General features: G+C 32.9%; 1 protein-coding gene across 2 annotated transcripts in view; it reads right to left on the minus strand.

Moving 5' to 3' along the window:
- The window catches only part of Sf3b3 (splicing factor 3b subunit 3), a 300,761-nt gene that overhangs the window by 221,649 nt on the left and 62,206 nt on the right, over positions 1-16,906 (minus strand). For both annotated transcript variants that reach the window (XM_090398423.1, XM_090398422.1), the window contains exons 7-8: positions 7,244-7,356; positions 5,802-5,864 (exon numbers count right to left, since the gene is read on the minus strand). In XM_090398423.1, coding sequence (XP_090254549.1) covers positions 5,802-5,864; positions 7,244-7,356 — 176 coding nt within the window. The remainder of the gene's footprint in view (positions 1-5,801; positions 5,865-7,243; positions 7,357-16,906) is intronic.

Raw genomic sequence — 16,906 nt, forward strand, 5'->3', positions numbered from 1 at the left:
TCTTTATTTTACTAATAAAAGAGAATGCCTAATGGCAAATCTTACAATCCACCATATCACACTTTCAGGTAATTAATCACAATATGGATTTTCCCAAAGTTCAGTACAAGGACCTAACAAGAATACATTCTCAAATTCAGTTTTGGTCCAGACTGTTGAATTTGTTATAAATTGTACAGAGCAACACTAAATGAAATAGATTGTTTTAATATTATACTAATACAACAGCTAAAAATTACATATTTTGCAAACTTTATGTAGTTGCATTCTAATTTTTTGTGAATCAAGACTGCTATTTTTGAGAGTCACAGATGACATAGTGCATAGTTATTTATTGTACAAAATTAAAAATAAATGACTTTTCATGTGATTGTAAAGTGATATATTTTGGCCAAATATACTAGTAAAACATCATCGTCGTCATGCCTATCAAGGATTTAGGCCTAGAGTGGCCTGTTCCAGCCTTAGAAGTCATCGGTGAACCTTTTAAGAGGATGTCCTGGTTTTCTTTTTCCAAATGGCTTGTTTTGGTAATCTTTCTGTTTTCATTCTTTGAATGTGTTCCATCCATTTATGTTTATATTTTTAATTTTTTCTATTACTGATTCCTGATTTAATTCTTTCATAATTTCTTAGTTTCTTTTGTGATCAAACAGAGTATACTTTGCAGTTTTTCTCAAAAACTTCATTTCAGCTGTTATTAATCTTTGTTTGTCTTTTTGTTTTATTGTCCAGATTTCACTTCATACATTAGGACTGGTAAGGCTAATGTATTGTATACTTTTAGTCTGGTTTGTTTTTGAACTAGATTTGGTTTAAATACAGAGTTAATTACACCTGTTATTTTTAAATATTTCATAATTTTTAAGGTTTATATCTTTTTCATTTTCATATGTAATCATACAACCTAGGTAGTTAAATGAATTCACCTGTTCTAAGATCTTGTTATCTATTACTATTTTAGTTCTTGCTGGATCTTGTCCTTTAAAGGCCATAGTTTTTGATTTTTCTGTTGATATTATCATACCATAATCTTTGGCTCTCATTTAGATTTAAAAAAACTTTCTGTAAGTTATCTTCAGAATTTGTAATTATTATTTGGTCATCGGCAAAAAGGAGAGTGTTTAAGTTCACAGTAGGAAAAAGTTTAATAACTTTATGAAAATTTTTATTCCATTTTATTTTTATTTCATTTAGGTAAATATTAAAAAAAAGTCACTGAGAGGGGACATCCCTGTCGGACTCCTTGGTTTATCTCTCTCATATATGATAGCCCATGATTTAATCTTATTTGTATTTGATTATTTTCATATATACTTATGATAGCTTTCAGGACATTATTCAGTAATTGTCTTTCTTTTAATATGTTAAATAAAATGCTTCTTTTAACTTTGTCAAATATTTTTTCAGTCAACAAATGTAATTTGTGTTTCTAAATTGTATTCTCTTCTTTTCTCTATGATTAATTTTAGGCAAAAGGCCAGGTAGTAAAACATTAAAGTTAAATACAGTCAGCAATTGGTATAACCAACTACTCAGAAGTCCAACCAAATTCCATAACGTACACTTATTCAACAGCAAATTCACTATAGTAAACCATTCCTGGGGTCTGTGTGAGTTCAACTACAGTGAAAGTCAAATGTAAACCTAAAATAGAGAACGCATTTAAAAGTGTTCTGTACTTCATTTTGGAACATTTTACCTTTTTTGTCTTCATCTTAATTATACAGATTTCTATATAATTGTTATCTCTCTTTTCCCCTATAAACCCTATTAGGTTTACAGGTACAGTACAGTAAATTTTTGCATGATAAACAGTGTTATACAGTTCATCATCATCAAATTCCTGATATGCCCTCAAGGTGGGGGGGGGGGGGTTACAGGATAATTATGATAGTACTACATGAAAAAGTTACACCATTACTAACTTCCGATCAGTAATTTCCTTCCAAATTAATCTGTTATCTGTCAAGACTCTAATATTATCAGATCTTATATTTCTGTCTTTTAAGGAGCTTTTTATTTTATGAATCCATCTATATTTTGATGTTCCTCTGGTATTTTTGTATTTTTCCTGCCAAATTGGCAAAGAACACATTGTTTTTTTTTTATCTTTCCTCTCCCATTATGTTTAAGTGACCATACCACCTGAGATTACCTCTACTAAAACATTCCTGAATGCAAACAATGGCAAGTTGTTTCCTAATATCCTCACTTTGATGTGATACTGCCATTAATGCCATCTGTTCATCTATTAATTTTTCTCAAAACTCTCATATCAGAGGTCTTCAGTCTATGATCAAGTGTTTTATTTCTAACCCAGATCTCAGATCCATAAGTTAAAATTAGTTCGAACACTGTCTTGTATAAAGCTAATTTAGTGTTTCGACTAATTTCTTTTTTATTCTATATAAATTTATTCAGCTGACTTCTACAATACCAGCTTTACTAACTCTGTTGTCTATTTCCATATTTAATTACCATCTTCACTCAAATATATTACACCTAAATAGCTGAAATCATTTACTTGTTTTATAGGTTCACCATTCAGGATATAGTTGATGTTTTCAATGTTTCTGCATATTTTCTGTCTCTGTCTTTTTATTGCCGATTTTAATACCAAACTTATTACAACAGTTATTCAATTTAGTCAGGGAATCTTGCAGACTTGTAATGGATTTATTCAGAAGTATAACATCATCTGCATAAAGTAAAGAGTTACGATTAACAAAGTCAATTTTAATATCAGATTTAATAACACTTTCCTTCATAATGTGATCCATATACACAATGAATAAAAGTGCAGATAATGTGCACCCTTGTCACACACCTAATTTTACTTCAAACCATCTTCCTGTACGTCCTTCAATTCTAAACTGCTGGCTTACAGCTTAAATAGAGACTAAGTATTGCTTGATATAATGTCCTATTTATATTATATAACTGTACCGTTTTAAAGAGCTTTCCTCGTGGCACTTTCTCATATGCTTTTTCCAGATCTACAAAACTTAAATACAAATCATCGTTATATTCCCAAGATCTGTCAACTATTTGCCATAAAGTGAAAATCTGATCCTGACAGCCCTCTATTTGGCCTGAATTCAGCTTCTTCACCCAGCTTCCCTTCCACAATTTTCCTTAGCTGTTTCTACTTGCATAAATCTTACCAGGAACGCTTAAGAGGGAAATACCTCTGTAATTCTTGCATTCAATTTTATTTCCCTTTTTACAGATGGGTACCATGAGAGCTTTGCTCCAATCCTCTGGAATTCAACCCTCTGACCAATCCTTGTGAATTATGCAATGCAGCCACTATAGAATAGTTATACCTCCATATTTGAGCATTTCTGGTCGAATTTCATCTACTCCAGTGCTATTTTTCCACAATTCAGATTTTTGATGACTTTTTGTACTTCAAGTATAGATATGTATTCCTGCACTGCATTCCTGTTGGGAGTTTTTTTTATCATCATGCTGACATTGCTTGTTTCATTTAGCAGTCTTTCAAAGTAATTACAGATACGTAGAATATCATTATCTTCAGTTTTACGTCACCTTTATAGTGTCATATTCCTTTTATAGTATTTTCTCTCCATTTCTAAGATTTTTCAATTGCCTCCAGAATATTTTGCGAACTTCCTGATATTTATTTTCTATGTTCTTACAAAAGTCTTCCCATGATTTTTGCTTAGCTAGTTTTACAGAGTGTTTCACTTTCTTACATTTTTTTTTCTCTCTAAAAGCACAAGATGAATTGCTTGCCAAGAACTTTTGCTATGCCTTCTTCTTTCCTTCTGCCTCTTTAACCTCCTGAGTCTACCATTGAGTTCTGATTTTTCTATCCTTGCAGACAACCTCACCACATGCCTCTCTGGCTGAATCAATCAATGTTTTCTTCAGGATTTGCCCCCGAATCCCCAAGGTTTGGTTTGGTTTTCAAATTCTTTCATTTTGTGTATTTGAGTCTACAGTTCATCTCTGAAAGCTGCTTGACCTTAATTCATTTTAAAACTTTTTACCCACTCTTCTTTCCAATATGAAATTCAATTTTATCCTGCTCAAAATTAAATAGTGATTACTTCCTATTTCAAATCCTCTATATACTCTGAACCAGTTTGAAAATACTGTTATCAACTATAACATAGTCAATGAGACTTTTTTTTATTTCTTGCATCTTCTCTCCATGTGAATTGTGCACATTTTTATTTTGGAACATGGTGTTAGTAATACCAGTCCATGTCCTGAAAGCAGAAATCCAGTAGGCATTTACCAAAAAATCTTGCAATTTTTTGGTAAATTTTTCCAAACATATCTATATGTCTGGTAATCATTTCCAACACTGCTGTTTAGATCTCCAACTTTTCCTTTTCATTGATCCAGCTGCCCTCTCTAATACCTCAAAAAATTCCTCCATTTCTTCCTTTATAATGGGATCATAAGCACAAATAAGTCTCATTGTCCAGTTCCACATTCTGATATTTGCCCACATCACTCTACTTGATATTGCCTGCCATTCAAGAAGATTATCCTCATATTTAGTATTTAATATTATAGCTACTCCTTTTCTCTGATCTTCTTTGTTTCAGTCATACCTATTATGTCGATCTGACACTTATCCAATTCTTCTGCTAGTTCCATTTCCTTTCCATTGATGCTTCTTGTGTTGGTAGTACTAATCTTGAACTCTGTTAATGTTGAGTTGGGACATGTTCTGGGATTTGTTCCAGATTTATTCCAAAAATATCATCACACTATGAAGTAAAAATATCCATAATTTTTTTTTTTAGTTTTCTTTTCATATCTTTTTAATTTTCAATATTTTTCCTAATAGCAAAGAATGAGTACCAGCACTTGTTCTTTTACAAAAAAAAGAATTGTATATTATGTATATAACTCTGCCACAAGTGGAACTTATACTCATCCCTATGCCGGTCCTAAGCCCAAGTAAAAGAGGAAGGTTGAGCGATGGGCTAATCACCGATACTTGTAAAAAATTCCTGATTACAGACACCATGATTGAAGCAAGAAATCCCTTGGGGCAGAGTGCTAAGACCTAACAGATGACTATTTACAGGACTTTGGAGAGAAGCCAACAACTAACTTGGATGGTCGAGCTGGGGGGGGGGGGGCAAGAGAAGCAGCACTGGACCAAAGAGAATGGTGAAATAAACTCATGGCTTGATGTACCTTATGGGGGTAAAGAGTAATAAGCAAGCAGTAAGCATATTATGTGTGTGTGTGTGTAATATAGCAGTTAAGACACCAAATGAATATCTTCAATTCAGTTCCTCAATAGTGTATCATCATATCATTAAAATACTCTAGATCAGAGATAGTTGTAGAAAGTTTATCACTTAGTTACAAAGTAACAACTTCAATAATATGATAATACACTGCTTTACAACTTGTATATGGAACATGACATCTTTACTGATTCAAATTCAGTATCTTTACAGGTCTATTTCCCACTGATGAGACCTCAATAAAGATTGAAACCAGTCTAGGCAGCAGCAGCAACCTTTCCCATAATGCAAAGCAATATAAATGTCTGAAAAGGAGTTTGCTGTGCATTATGGGATACTAATGCATTGATGTGAAGTCAACAGCGTATGTCCTAATCTTAAAGATACTTTACATGCAAATTGTGTTTACTTTTACATTAATAAAGTATTAAACAAAAATACAGTTTCTTGGTAAGTATAATTTGCTTTGTAACCAAGTTAAACTTTCTACAACAAAGTAACAATAATATAGTCAAACCAAAAACCAACATTTTATTATCTGAGAAAATAATGCATTACCTTAGTTTTATGTGTCGAACTGCAAACAAAAATCATTCCTCTTTCTGGATCATCCAGATCATTCTATAAGAAAATATTTATTTAATCCAATAAATTCTGACAATTTATTTGATACTATCAAAATAATTCAAATGATAATTTGAATATCTAAGAAATACTGATTCATGTTGAAGTTTCTGGAACAAAAAATTATGTGAAACTGGAATGCAAATAAACTCACTTATTTATAAGCCAAAGTTTCACCAGTTCAAGCTAGTATTATCATAAGTGCTTTAACAATACACGGTCAGTGAAGACAGGGAATGAAATGAACTCAAGATCAAGGGCAGTCATGGAGGGTGACAGCAGAACTCTATGTGGTAATTTCTATTATTAATGCTGATGAGGATAGAGTGGTGCACCAAAATTTATGCAAGATCACACTATCAGTTCTGTTGCACTTAACAGATTTTGTAGAACTTGTGCTGCTTCCAGAAACTCTTTGAAAAACTGGAATTTGTGAAGTGGCCTGGCTTTCTTCCATCTGATGGTCCTTCTCTAAAGCATATTGTGCTGGTATACATTTTGGCTCTCCATACTGGATATATTTTTTCTTTTCTGTTTTTCTGACCTTGGTCAGAAAAACAGAAAAGAAAAAATCCTTTTTGTTTGAAATACTGAGCTTCCCAATGACAGGGGATGCTACAAACACTTGGGAAGGAGAGATTTTCCTGGAGATTTTTGATTTGTCTCAGGAGGATAGAAACTATTCAGTATATCTCCTAATTTTTTTTTTTCTTTATGTTGTTATTTATTCATACTGATCCTGGAAGCAGCACACGTTCTACAAATCCAGTCACTGTAACAGTCTGACACACTGTCCTATCCTTCCATCAGCATTAATAGCAGAAATTATCACAGAGAGTACCACTGTTGCTCTCCATGCACATGACCATCCCTATTCTCAAAGACATTTCATTCCCTGTCTTCATTGACTGTGGTTTATATGATTTATTTACATGTAAACAACAGGTAAAGGTAATAATTTATTTGATTATAAGGACATACATTTCAGTCTGAAAATTACAGACCATCTTCAGTGGCAAAAAAAAGTTGATACAAGGTAGAATGCAAACAATGAATTTATTTATATAAGTGTTTATGTGTAAATAATTCATATAACTATGGCACAAGTTTCTCTTAAAGAAATTAATGTGGATTGTTATAGTACCTCTTATAATGCCAATTTGAACTGGTGAAATGTTCAGCTTGTAATAATTAATTTGAGTGAGTCAATTAGTTATTTTAGTAAATTTTAACTCAATTATTAACTGGAAACTGAATTAGTCAATTCAGTTTCCAGTTACATTCTAGTTTTTTGTTCCGGAAACTTCAGCATGAATTACAGCAGCAACAACCATGGAAATGTAAGAAATACTGCAATTAATAAGAGACTATCTTACCCTACGCCTTGGAATGGGGCACCGAATATCTGGCTGATCACCAAAATTTTTATATGTAATGTAATTTTCTGAACATATGAGGACACCACTAGGACCATCTGTACCACCAGGAACTGTAAATCAAGCATGAAGTATAAGAAATTTTCATCTACATACATTATCACACATTAAATAATTAGAAAGCAGAAAATAAAGAATATGTAATTTATTTATTCACATAGTAAGCTCTGCTTATTCAGCAAGATTATTCAATATTCAGGGACTGCAATATAGACAAATTTCTCATATTTTAATGGAATTCACTATGTATTACTTGACTGAAAATCAAGTGGCACATAATTAAGTTGGCATTTCAAGAAATCATCAATCAATGTAGATAATTCATTTTACTTTTCAAAATTCAAGCATTCTGATAGTTTAATTAACATGGAATAAGCTGTCCACTTAATATGTTGTAATTGGATTAATCTCAATCACTTATAACAGCCGTGATATCTATGGAAACAGCTACTGAAACGACATCTCTGAAATGATAAGATATATTATGCAAGATCTGTGAAGAAATGTTTTGTTAAATTTTCTGATACTTGTATACAGAAGTACAAGTATCAGAAGAGCACCTAATGTTCCAAACATATAGTATTGGTGAAAAATTTGTTTACTACGTTCACCAGAAATACTAATTAATGTGCATAGAAAAATTATGATTAGTCTTTATTTGAGTTGTAAGTCAGCAGTTAGAATTGAAGGAAGTACTGGAAGATGGTTTAATGTTAAATCTGGTGTGAGACAAGGATGTACATTATCCCCTCTGTTATTCATTATCTTTATGGATCACATTATGAAGGAAAGTGGTATTAAACCTGATATCAAAATTGGAGATGTTAATGTCAGCTCTTTGTTTTATGCGGATGATGTTATACTTCTAAATAAATTCGCTACAAGTCTGCAAGATTCTCTGACTAAATTGAATAGCTGTTCTAATAGATATGGTATGAAGGTCAGCAATAAAAAGACAAAGACAATGAAAATAGGCAGAATCATTGAAAATGTCAACTGTGTTGTGAATGGAGAACCTGTGGAACAAGTAAAACATTTCAGCTACTTAGGTACGATTTTTACTGAAGATGGTAAATTAAATATAGAAATAGACAACAGAATCAGCAAAGCTGGTATGGTGGGAAGTCAAATGAATAAATTCATATGGAATAAGAGAGAAATTAGTCGGAACACTAAATTAGCTGTATACAAGACAGTGTTCAAACCAGTTTTAACTTATGGATCTGAGAGCTGGGTCAGAAGTAAAACACTTGACCAAAGACTAGAGACCGCAGATATGAGAGTCCTGAGAAAGATTAGAGGCATGAACAGATGGCATCAATGGCAACATCATATTAAAAATGAGGATATTAGGAAAGAACTTGACATTGTCAGCATCCAGGAATGCATTAGCAGAGCTAATCTCAGGTGGTATGGTCACTTAAATAGAATGGGAGAGGAAAGATTAGCAAAACAAGTGTTCTCTGCCAGGTTGGCAGGAAAACGACCCAGAGGAAGACCAAGATATAGGTGGATTGATACGGTACAAAGTTCCTTAGTCAATAGAAATATAAGATCTGATAATGTTGGAGTCTTGACAAGTAACAGACTGATTTGGAGGAAAATTGTAGATAGGAAGTTAGTAATGATGTAATTTTTTCATGTAGTACTGTCATATCCTGTACACCCCTTGAGGGTACATGGCAGGAATTTGATGATGATGAAAAATTATGATTAAAATTAAAAATTAAAAAAAAAAAAATTATGGAGCACCATATGCTTATTAAAGTTATAAAGCCAGCCAGAACTTCCTGAAAAAGTTTCCCCTTCATCTCTGTTTTCTTTTAACACCATATAGAGTCATGTTGCTATAACCTGAATCATCAACTGACTTAATGGAATTTTTTTCTAATTACCATCTTCAATTCATATTATCCATTGCAGAACTTCTATGTTTAATGATCACTTTTGTCATATAAGATGCTGTGGCTATTCCATGTTGTTTGATTTGATCGTTTTTCTTAATTAGAAACTGTACTAATGACGTGTTATTTCTTTGTCAAATGCTATTTTAGCATACAATGCTCCTTCTTCATGACACTTTATAATTTCAAGTTTTTGTTCTTGTGTTAGCCATTTACATTTGTTAGGTTCATAAGCTTTGTTACATTTCCTCTTCCCTCTCTTAACTGTGTATAAAAGGGCAATCATACGTAATAAAAAATAAAATAAAATTGTAGAGTGACCACTTTGCTGCACCAAAGCCAAAATAGTACTAAAGCATGCATCGATACAGCTGTTACTGCAGTATGCTAAATCACTATGGTATTTTTTTCGTAGAGTAAGAAGGCCAGTAATGTCAATACAGTATGGTACTACTCTTTTTTTTTTAATTAAAAATTATAAACCATGCTAAAGTGAAACCCATGATGTTCAAAACCACACTATGCAAGGTATTGCTGTATTTGGCTGATGACTTATTGGTTGATGTCGATCTTATTGGTGCATAGGCAAGGTCATATGACATGTTTAAGCAGTACATAAAGTAAAATAAATAAAATATTCAGCAACAAAAAGAGGAAAATAAAGTAAAGAAAGTTCGGTATCGAACAGAAAATAAATAAGATTGAGTGCAACTGCATAAGCTGATTTTCTGAAAAAAAAAAGTTAAAAATTGGATGTACTTTATTTGTCAACAGAATCTACTTAAATGTATTTGGCACAGCCAAGAGTAGTAAAACTAATAAAGAATAAATGCAATTCTTGAATAAAGAGTGGCACTTGACTAGCATATGGCATAAATTAAGCCTGGTGTTATAGAGCTTGCACACAGAATGTGAGCCTTGTAAGAAGATTGAGAATCTTGCAAAGAACGACTTCCTCTCTAATGTTCTTATGTAGATAGGGCTGCTAATGTTTCATTACAGGCTTGATTGGGTGTAATTTATTAACATGTACATAATGACTCCCCTATGTGGTGACCAGGGTTAAAGAATAGTCCCAATGTAACCCATGCATGTCGTAAGATGACTAAAATGGGTGCCGAGTGCCCGATGGTATAGTTGGGCCTTCAGGGGACAAAAATTTGGAGGCTAGGTCCTCAAGGTTGGGGATTTGGCAATGGGCTAACAAACCATTCCTGTAAAAAATATCCCTTGTTAAGAAAGCTAAACAATTGAAAACTGGACTGACTTCAAGGAAACGACACATGAAAAGAAAAAGATTAATGAATTTTGGAACATGGAATGTTAGAAAAATGTTACAGGTAGGGAAAATGCAAAGTATAGCAAAAGAGTTAAAGAAATATGAATTAGATGTTACAGCATTACAGGAGATATGATGGAGAGGAAAAGGAAGAATAAATAAAAAAGATTATATTATGTATTATAGTGGTGCTGAAGAACAAGGAAATTATGGAGTAGGATTTATTGTTAGAAAGAAGATAATAAATTCAATTTTAGGATTCACGCCACTAAATGAAAGTATTTACAAGTTAGTTACCAATTAAAGGGAAATTCCATAATATCACTTTTATTAATGTATATGCCTAACTGAAAATGCTGATGAGATTGTAATAGATCAATTTTAGAGGATTTACAAGAAACATGTGAAAAAATAAATAAAAATGATGCCATGATAATACTAGGAGATTTTAATGTAAAGTACAGAAAGACATATTTAATTAAGAAACTGGAAAGTACAGTTTACATGAAGAAACCATTGAAAATGGAAATAGACTTATACAATTAACAATATCAAATAAACTTAGAATAATGAGTATATGTTTTCAACATAAGAAGATACATTTGGGGACCTGGATTATTCCAACAGCCAAAGAATGTAATCAAATAGATCATGTCCTGGTTTCGAAAAGATGGGCAAGTTCAGTTAACAATGCATGAGCATATAGAGGAGCAAACTGTGAATCTGATCCTATGTTAGTTAAAATTAAATTTATATACAGAATATCAAATGTAGACCAAAAGAACACTGAAAAGATAAAGAAATGGAACACTGATGAAATTAAAACCAATGCCATCTACTGCTGACCACCATCACTAGAATTTACATAGACAATCACAAACATCAATGCCCATGGCAGGATTCGTACCCACAGCCCTTTTGGCTGGAGAACGGATATGCTAACTACTCGGCCAGCCAGGCTGGCAATAAAAATAATAAAACAAATTAAAAGTTTTAAAGCACCAGTAGTAGATTGGATAATAGGAGAACTTATAAAGAATGCAGGTGAAATCTTATGGAAAGAAATTTATTATTTGTTATTAGATATATAGAAAGAAGAAAAAATGCCAAATAATTGGAAAATTAGAATAACCCAACCAATATATAAAAAAGGAGATAAGATGAATTTTCAGAACTATAGAGGAATTATATTATTGAATGGGACTTACAAAACTTATCAAGTATGATATATAAAAGATTAGAACCGTATATAGAAACAATAATAGGAGATTACGAGTGTAGTTTCAGAAATAAAAGATCCACAATTGATAATATATTTATGCTACGAAATATATATGAAAAATGCTTAGAATATGATAGAACTTCATCATTTATATATTGATTTCCAACAAGCATTTGATAAATTAAATAGACAAGAAATGATACACAGCCTGAAAACACTGGGAATACCAAGAAAACTAATTAGATTAATTAAAATTACGACAGAAGGATTCAAAACAGTAGTTAAAATACAAGGGGAATTAATGGACCCCTTGGAAATAAATTATGGAGGAAGACAAGGAGATGTACTTTCAGCAAGTCTATTTAATTTGGTACTTTCTTATCAATAAGAAAGATAAATATGAGAGGATTTATTAATAATAAATCAATACAAATATGTGCATATGGAGATGATATAGCAATAATAAGTCACTGAGAAAATATTTAGAAGACAAATTTGAAGAACTTAATAGAAATGCTAAAAAGTTGCATTACAAATTAATGAACAGAAAACTAATATGCAATGTGGAAAGACAATAAATAAAAACATTACAAGATATAATATAGGAGAATAGTTTTGAAGTTGCAGATTGTTTTAAATATTTAGGTTCATTAATAGTAGAATCATCGCTGAAAATAAGTGTTATTATATTTATAAAAAGATATTATAAAAAATTTTATATCTTTTTATAAATATTTATTTATTTAAAATATTTATAAATATTTTATAAAAATTAATAAGAATATCATTAATGAGTAATGATATTCTTAAACGTAATTCTAAATTAAAACCTTATAAAGCAATTATAAGACCTGTAACAACATATGGATGTGAAATGTGGCCATTAACACAAAAAGATATAGATAGATTGAGAATCTTAGAAAGGAAAATATTAAGGATGATATATAATTATTATTATTATGGGAAACTCCAACATGTCATTAGACTGATTGAGGGAGGCCCTAAACATCATGTCAAGAACAACTATTCAGCATCCACACAGTATCTATCATACTTTGCTTTGCACTCACTCGCAATCATGGCACCCACAACAGACACTGGCAGCTTATTCCACTCATTCACCACTCTCCAAGCAAAAAACCTAGTTCTAACACCCTTGCTAACCACACTCTTGCTCAGTTTCCAAGGATGGCCCTAGTTCTCCCACCATGAGGCCTATTCTGAAAAATTTCCTCTGAATTAATCTTGTAAAAACTCTTCAGTAATTTGAATGTCCCAATCATATCACACCTCGTCCGCCTATCAACCAATTTCTGCAACCCACAGATCTTCAACCTCTTCTCATAAGGTTCATTCCATAGACCAGCTATCATCTTGGTCACTTGCCTCTGGATCCTCTCTACCTCCTCCCCATCAAGAAGAAACCCTGGCACCCAGATCTGGGCACAGTGGTCAAGATGGGGTCTTATCAAAGCTCGATAAAGAGGAACAATAACTTGCTTGTCTCTGCTCGTCAACGTATTCTTCAGTAACCAAGTGATATGATGAGCTGATTTAGTCACTTTTGCAATGTGCCCCTAAACTTCAACTCCCTGTCCACCAACACTCCCAAATCCCTGGCCTCAATCTCCTGGAGTACAGTTCCACCAATGTGGTATATTACCCTTATTACCCTTATCCAGTTCAGCCATCACTGTGATATAAAACGTGAGCAAGTTACTGAGGCACCTTCACAAAACCATGCCATTCCTGTATTTTTCTCTTGACTACTTTCTCCAAAACCTTCACAACGACTCCTGGTATGCTGATTGGTCGGTAATTTACAACAGCAGTCTTGGAGCCTCCTTTATGTAATGGAACTATTTTCCCCTCCTTCCACCCCCTCAGGACTAACTCTGACCTGAGACTCAAATTAAACAAAATGGTCAAGGGCACTGACAATTCTTCTGTCGCTTCACATACGACACGTTCTGGTATACCATCCAATCCCACAGATGTATTGACATTGAGGTTTTGTAATAGACTATTCACCTCCACTTCGTTCACCACCATTCCAGTATAAGCTGTTGGTTCCTTCATTCCTGCAATGTCACCACCTGGATGATATACTCTTGCAAAGTGCTCGCTCAGTAATTCCACTATATCAACTGATTCAGTTACCTCCCTACCATCGGCATTCTTTAAAGTCATTCTGTCATATACATTTTTTCTTTTACTTGCAACATATCAAAAAAACTGTTTGGGATTCTCTTTAGCTTGCATTGCTAATTCCCTTTCATAATCTGCTTTTGCTTTTCTTACAACACTAGTTACCCTTCTGGCTTGTGCTTTATACTTTTCGTGTGCCTGCAGGTCACCTTTCTCCTTAAATTCCCTCCACAGTTGTTTCTTTCTTTGCTTAATCCCCACTTGATTTACTATCTGGACTCTAGGTATGCAGTCAGCCATTACCTCCTGCAAACGCTCCTTAACCACTTCCCATGCACTATCAACATCCAGCCTTTGCAATTTTACATGCCATGGCACTGAACCAAGCAAACTCCTAAGCTTGTCATACTTATCAGCCCAGTAATTCCACATGTACCCTGTCTTGATTGAAAATTCCACACATTTAGCTACCTCCCAGGTCAAGACCTTATGATCACTCTCACTAATTGATGGCAATGTGGTCATATTCATTACAGTCAAATTACATTCATTACAGAGCATCTTTATTTGATAAAATACTTGTAGCATTAAGAGCGCTAGATATGGATTATAAATAACAGAACACATAGTCTAAAGAGCTCAGAATGTATGTGTATATGCGTGCAAATCATCCTGTAGAGGTTTTCTTTGAATCTGATAGGATATAATGAGATCAGGAAAAACAGCAACAGATCTAACAATGGACGATAAAAGAAGAAAATAGGATATGGAGAATTAGAACAAATAATGAACTCGAACAACTAACTAAAGTCACAGAGAATAGCATGGTTGGGACATATAGAAAGAATGGAAAAAGATAGAGGAGTTAAAAATATTTGAATGGAAACCATTAGGACAAAGGAAGAAAGGTAGACCAATAAAAAGATGGATTGATAATGTATAAAAAGATCTTACGACTCTAAAAGTTAAGAATTGGAAGAATATTGCGCAGAAAAAAAAAAAAAGAATGGCTAAAAATTGTTTGAAAGCTAAAACCTCAAAGAGTTGTAAAGCTAGAAGAAGTACATGATAACTGTCACTCAATTAATTCTGCTTTTACTGACTTACTATAGTCTGTATAAGAGACTGACAAACATATCTGTAGAAAGTCCAAATCCTGATCTAGCTGAGTCTGTAGTCCAGTTTTCTTTGATTCCAATGTGATTAAGAATCCAACATAAGCAAACACACAGAGCATCTTTATTTGATAAAATACTTGTAGCATTAAGAGTGCTAGATATGGATTGTAAATAACAGAACATATAGTCTAAAGAGCTCAGAATGTATGTGTATGTGCGTGCATGTGTGTAAATCATCTTGCAGAGGTTTTCTTGGAATCTGAGTGGATATAATGAGATCAAGAAAAACAGAAACAGATGTAACAAATGGCTCAGATCTCAAACCATCTATACAGACTGGTAGGAAATAGAATACTTTGCTGTACATGTGCACACACACACACACAGAATAAAGAGCCACTGGTAGATTAATGACAGTTAGCAACTTTCTTAGCTAGCATAATAAGAGATAGTGTGATTGAGTAAACCTGCCAGCGTGTAAGACAGAAAGCTACAATACTGTATATGGACAACATGGTCTCCAGTGCCAAGAGCATTGTAATCTCTTTCACATGCATTCCAAAGTGAATGGTGGTGTGATATGCATTATATTTAATTTACTAATGAGAGGTTCAGTATGATACAGGTTTATCTGTATATCAGCAAATAAAGCTGCTCTCACTTTATCACCGTTAGTTGTCCCTTAACTATGCTCTTAAAAATGTTGATTTCAGGAGCATAGTTAAGTAACAATTGGTGGTGATAAAGTGAGAGAGCATATTCATTTGCTTTGATATAAAGACAAGGATAAGTTAACAAATGTAGCAACTGATATTTGTATTCCCAGATAGGATCAAGCCACCAAAAGGTACTCTGCTATATAGAAGCATATATTTATGATCTATAATATTTATCATCTAAATATCATGCAAAATATGTAAGTGACTTTAAAAAATGAGCCCTAGGAATTTGGTTTCTGGTACAAATGGGACATTAATTTGCTGCAATCTTAATTCTGTGTAAGGGTGCAGACTGTGCTTATGGCAAACTGCACATACACTTTTTTTTTTCTGCTGAAAATATGAAAAGTGAGCACCCAAGAAGCTAGATCTGTCTTGTTCCACTTTGTTTCAATGATCCTCATGCTACAAGAATAACAGAAATTGTAATGTATCAACATTGCTTATAGTTGAACAGAAGATGTTTTGTTAAAAGTTAATTTTAAAAGAAAAAAAGTATTACACTTAAGAATGATCCCTGAAACACTTCTTTTCCTATTAGCAGCATAGCTGAGACATCATGAGTACCACTCTAACTTGGAATGCTCAGCTAGTTTTTTATTTTTAAACAAAGAGGGGAAGTGCCCACTGAAACCAAGATTATTATAAAGGTTTTTTAATGGATCATATCTTCAAGCTATGTTGTAAACTTTTTTCCACCCTTAGGAGGTCACAGTATTTAAAATAATTTAATTTTTGAAAGTTAATTATTAAAACATGGGGTTTATTTGAAGGATAATAAGATAATCCATTATGCCCCCCTTATAAAACTAATCAATTTCAAAATGAAGATATCTTTCTTTTCTTTCTAACTGTTTATGAATAAAATATTTTTCTTTTAGTAGATGGTCTTAAATTATAACCTCCAAAAAATTTCACTACTGCTACTAAGAGCCACATTGGAGCCATGCTGTTCAAGAGAAAATTTTGAATGCACAAAATCAGAGACTATCTTGTACCAGATATCTACAAGAATCAACCTCTTTGTCATTTGTTGAATTGTCAATGTTAGCCCTGAATCTACCTTCTTGCTCTGTCTGATAATAAAATTTTCATTATTTTATTATTTAATATTTAAAAAACCCAATTATCTTGCAAAGCCTAGTCAGAGACACTTTATTGACCACTTTATTGACAAGAGAATGAAAATGGTCTGGATCTGTTGCTTTCATAA

The sequence above is a fragment of the Typopeltis vanoorti genome, chromosome 9 (genome assembly GCF_054136105.1).
Source record: "Typopeltis vanoorti isolate ZY-2024b chromosome 9, IOZ_Tvanoo_1.0, whole genome shotgun sequence".
NCBI lineage: Eukaryota > Metazoa > Arthropoda > Arachnida > Uropygi > Thelyphonidae > Typopeltis > Typopeltis vanoorti.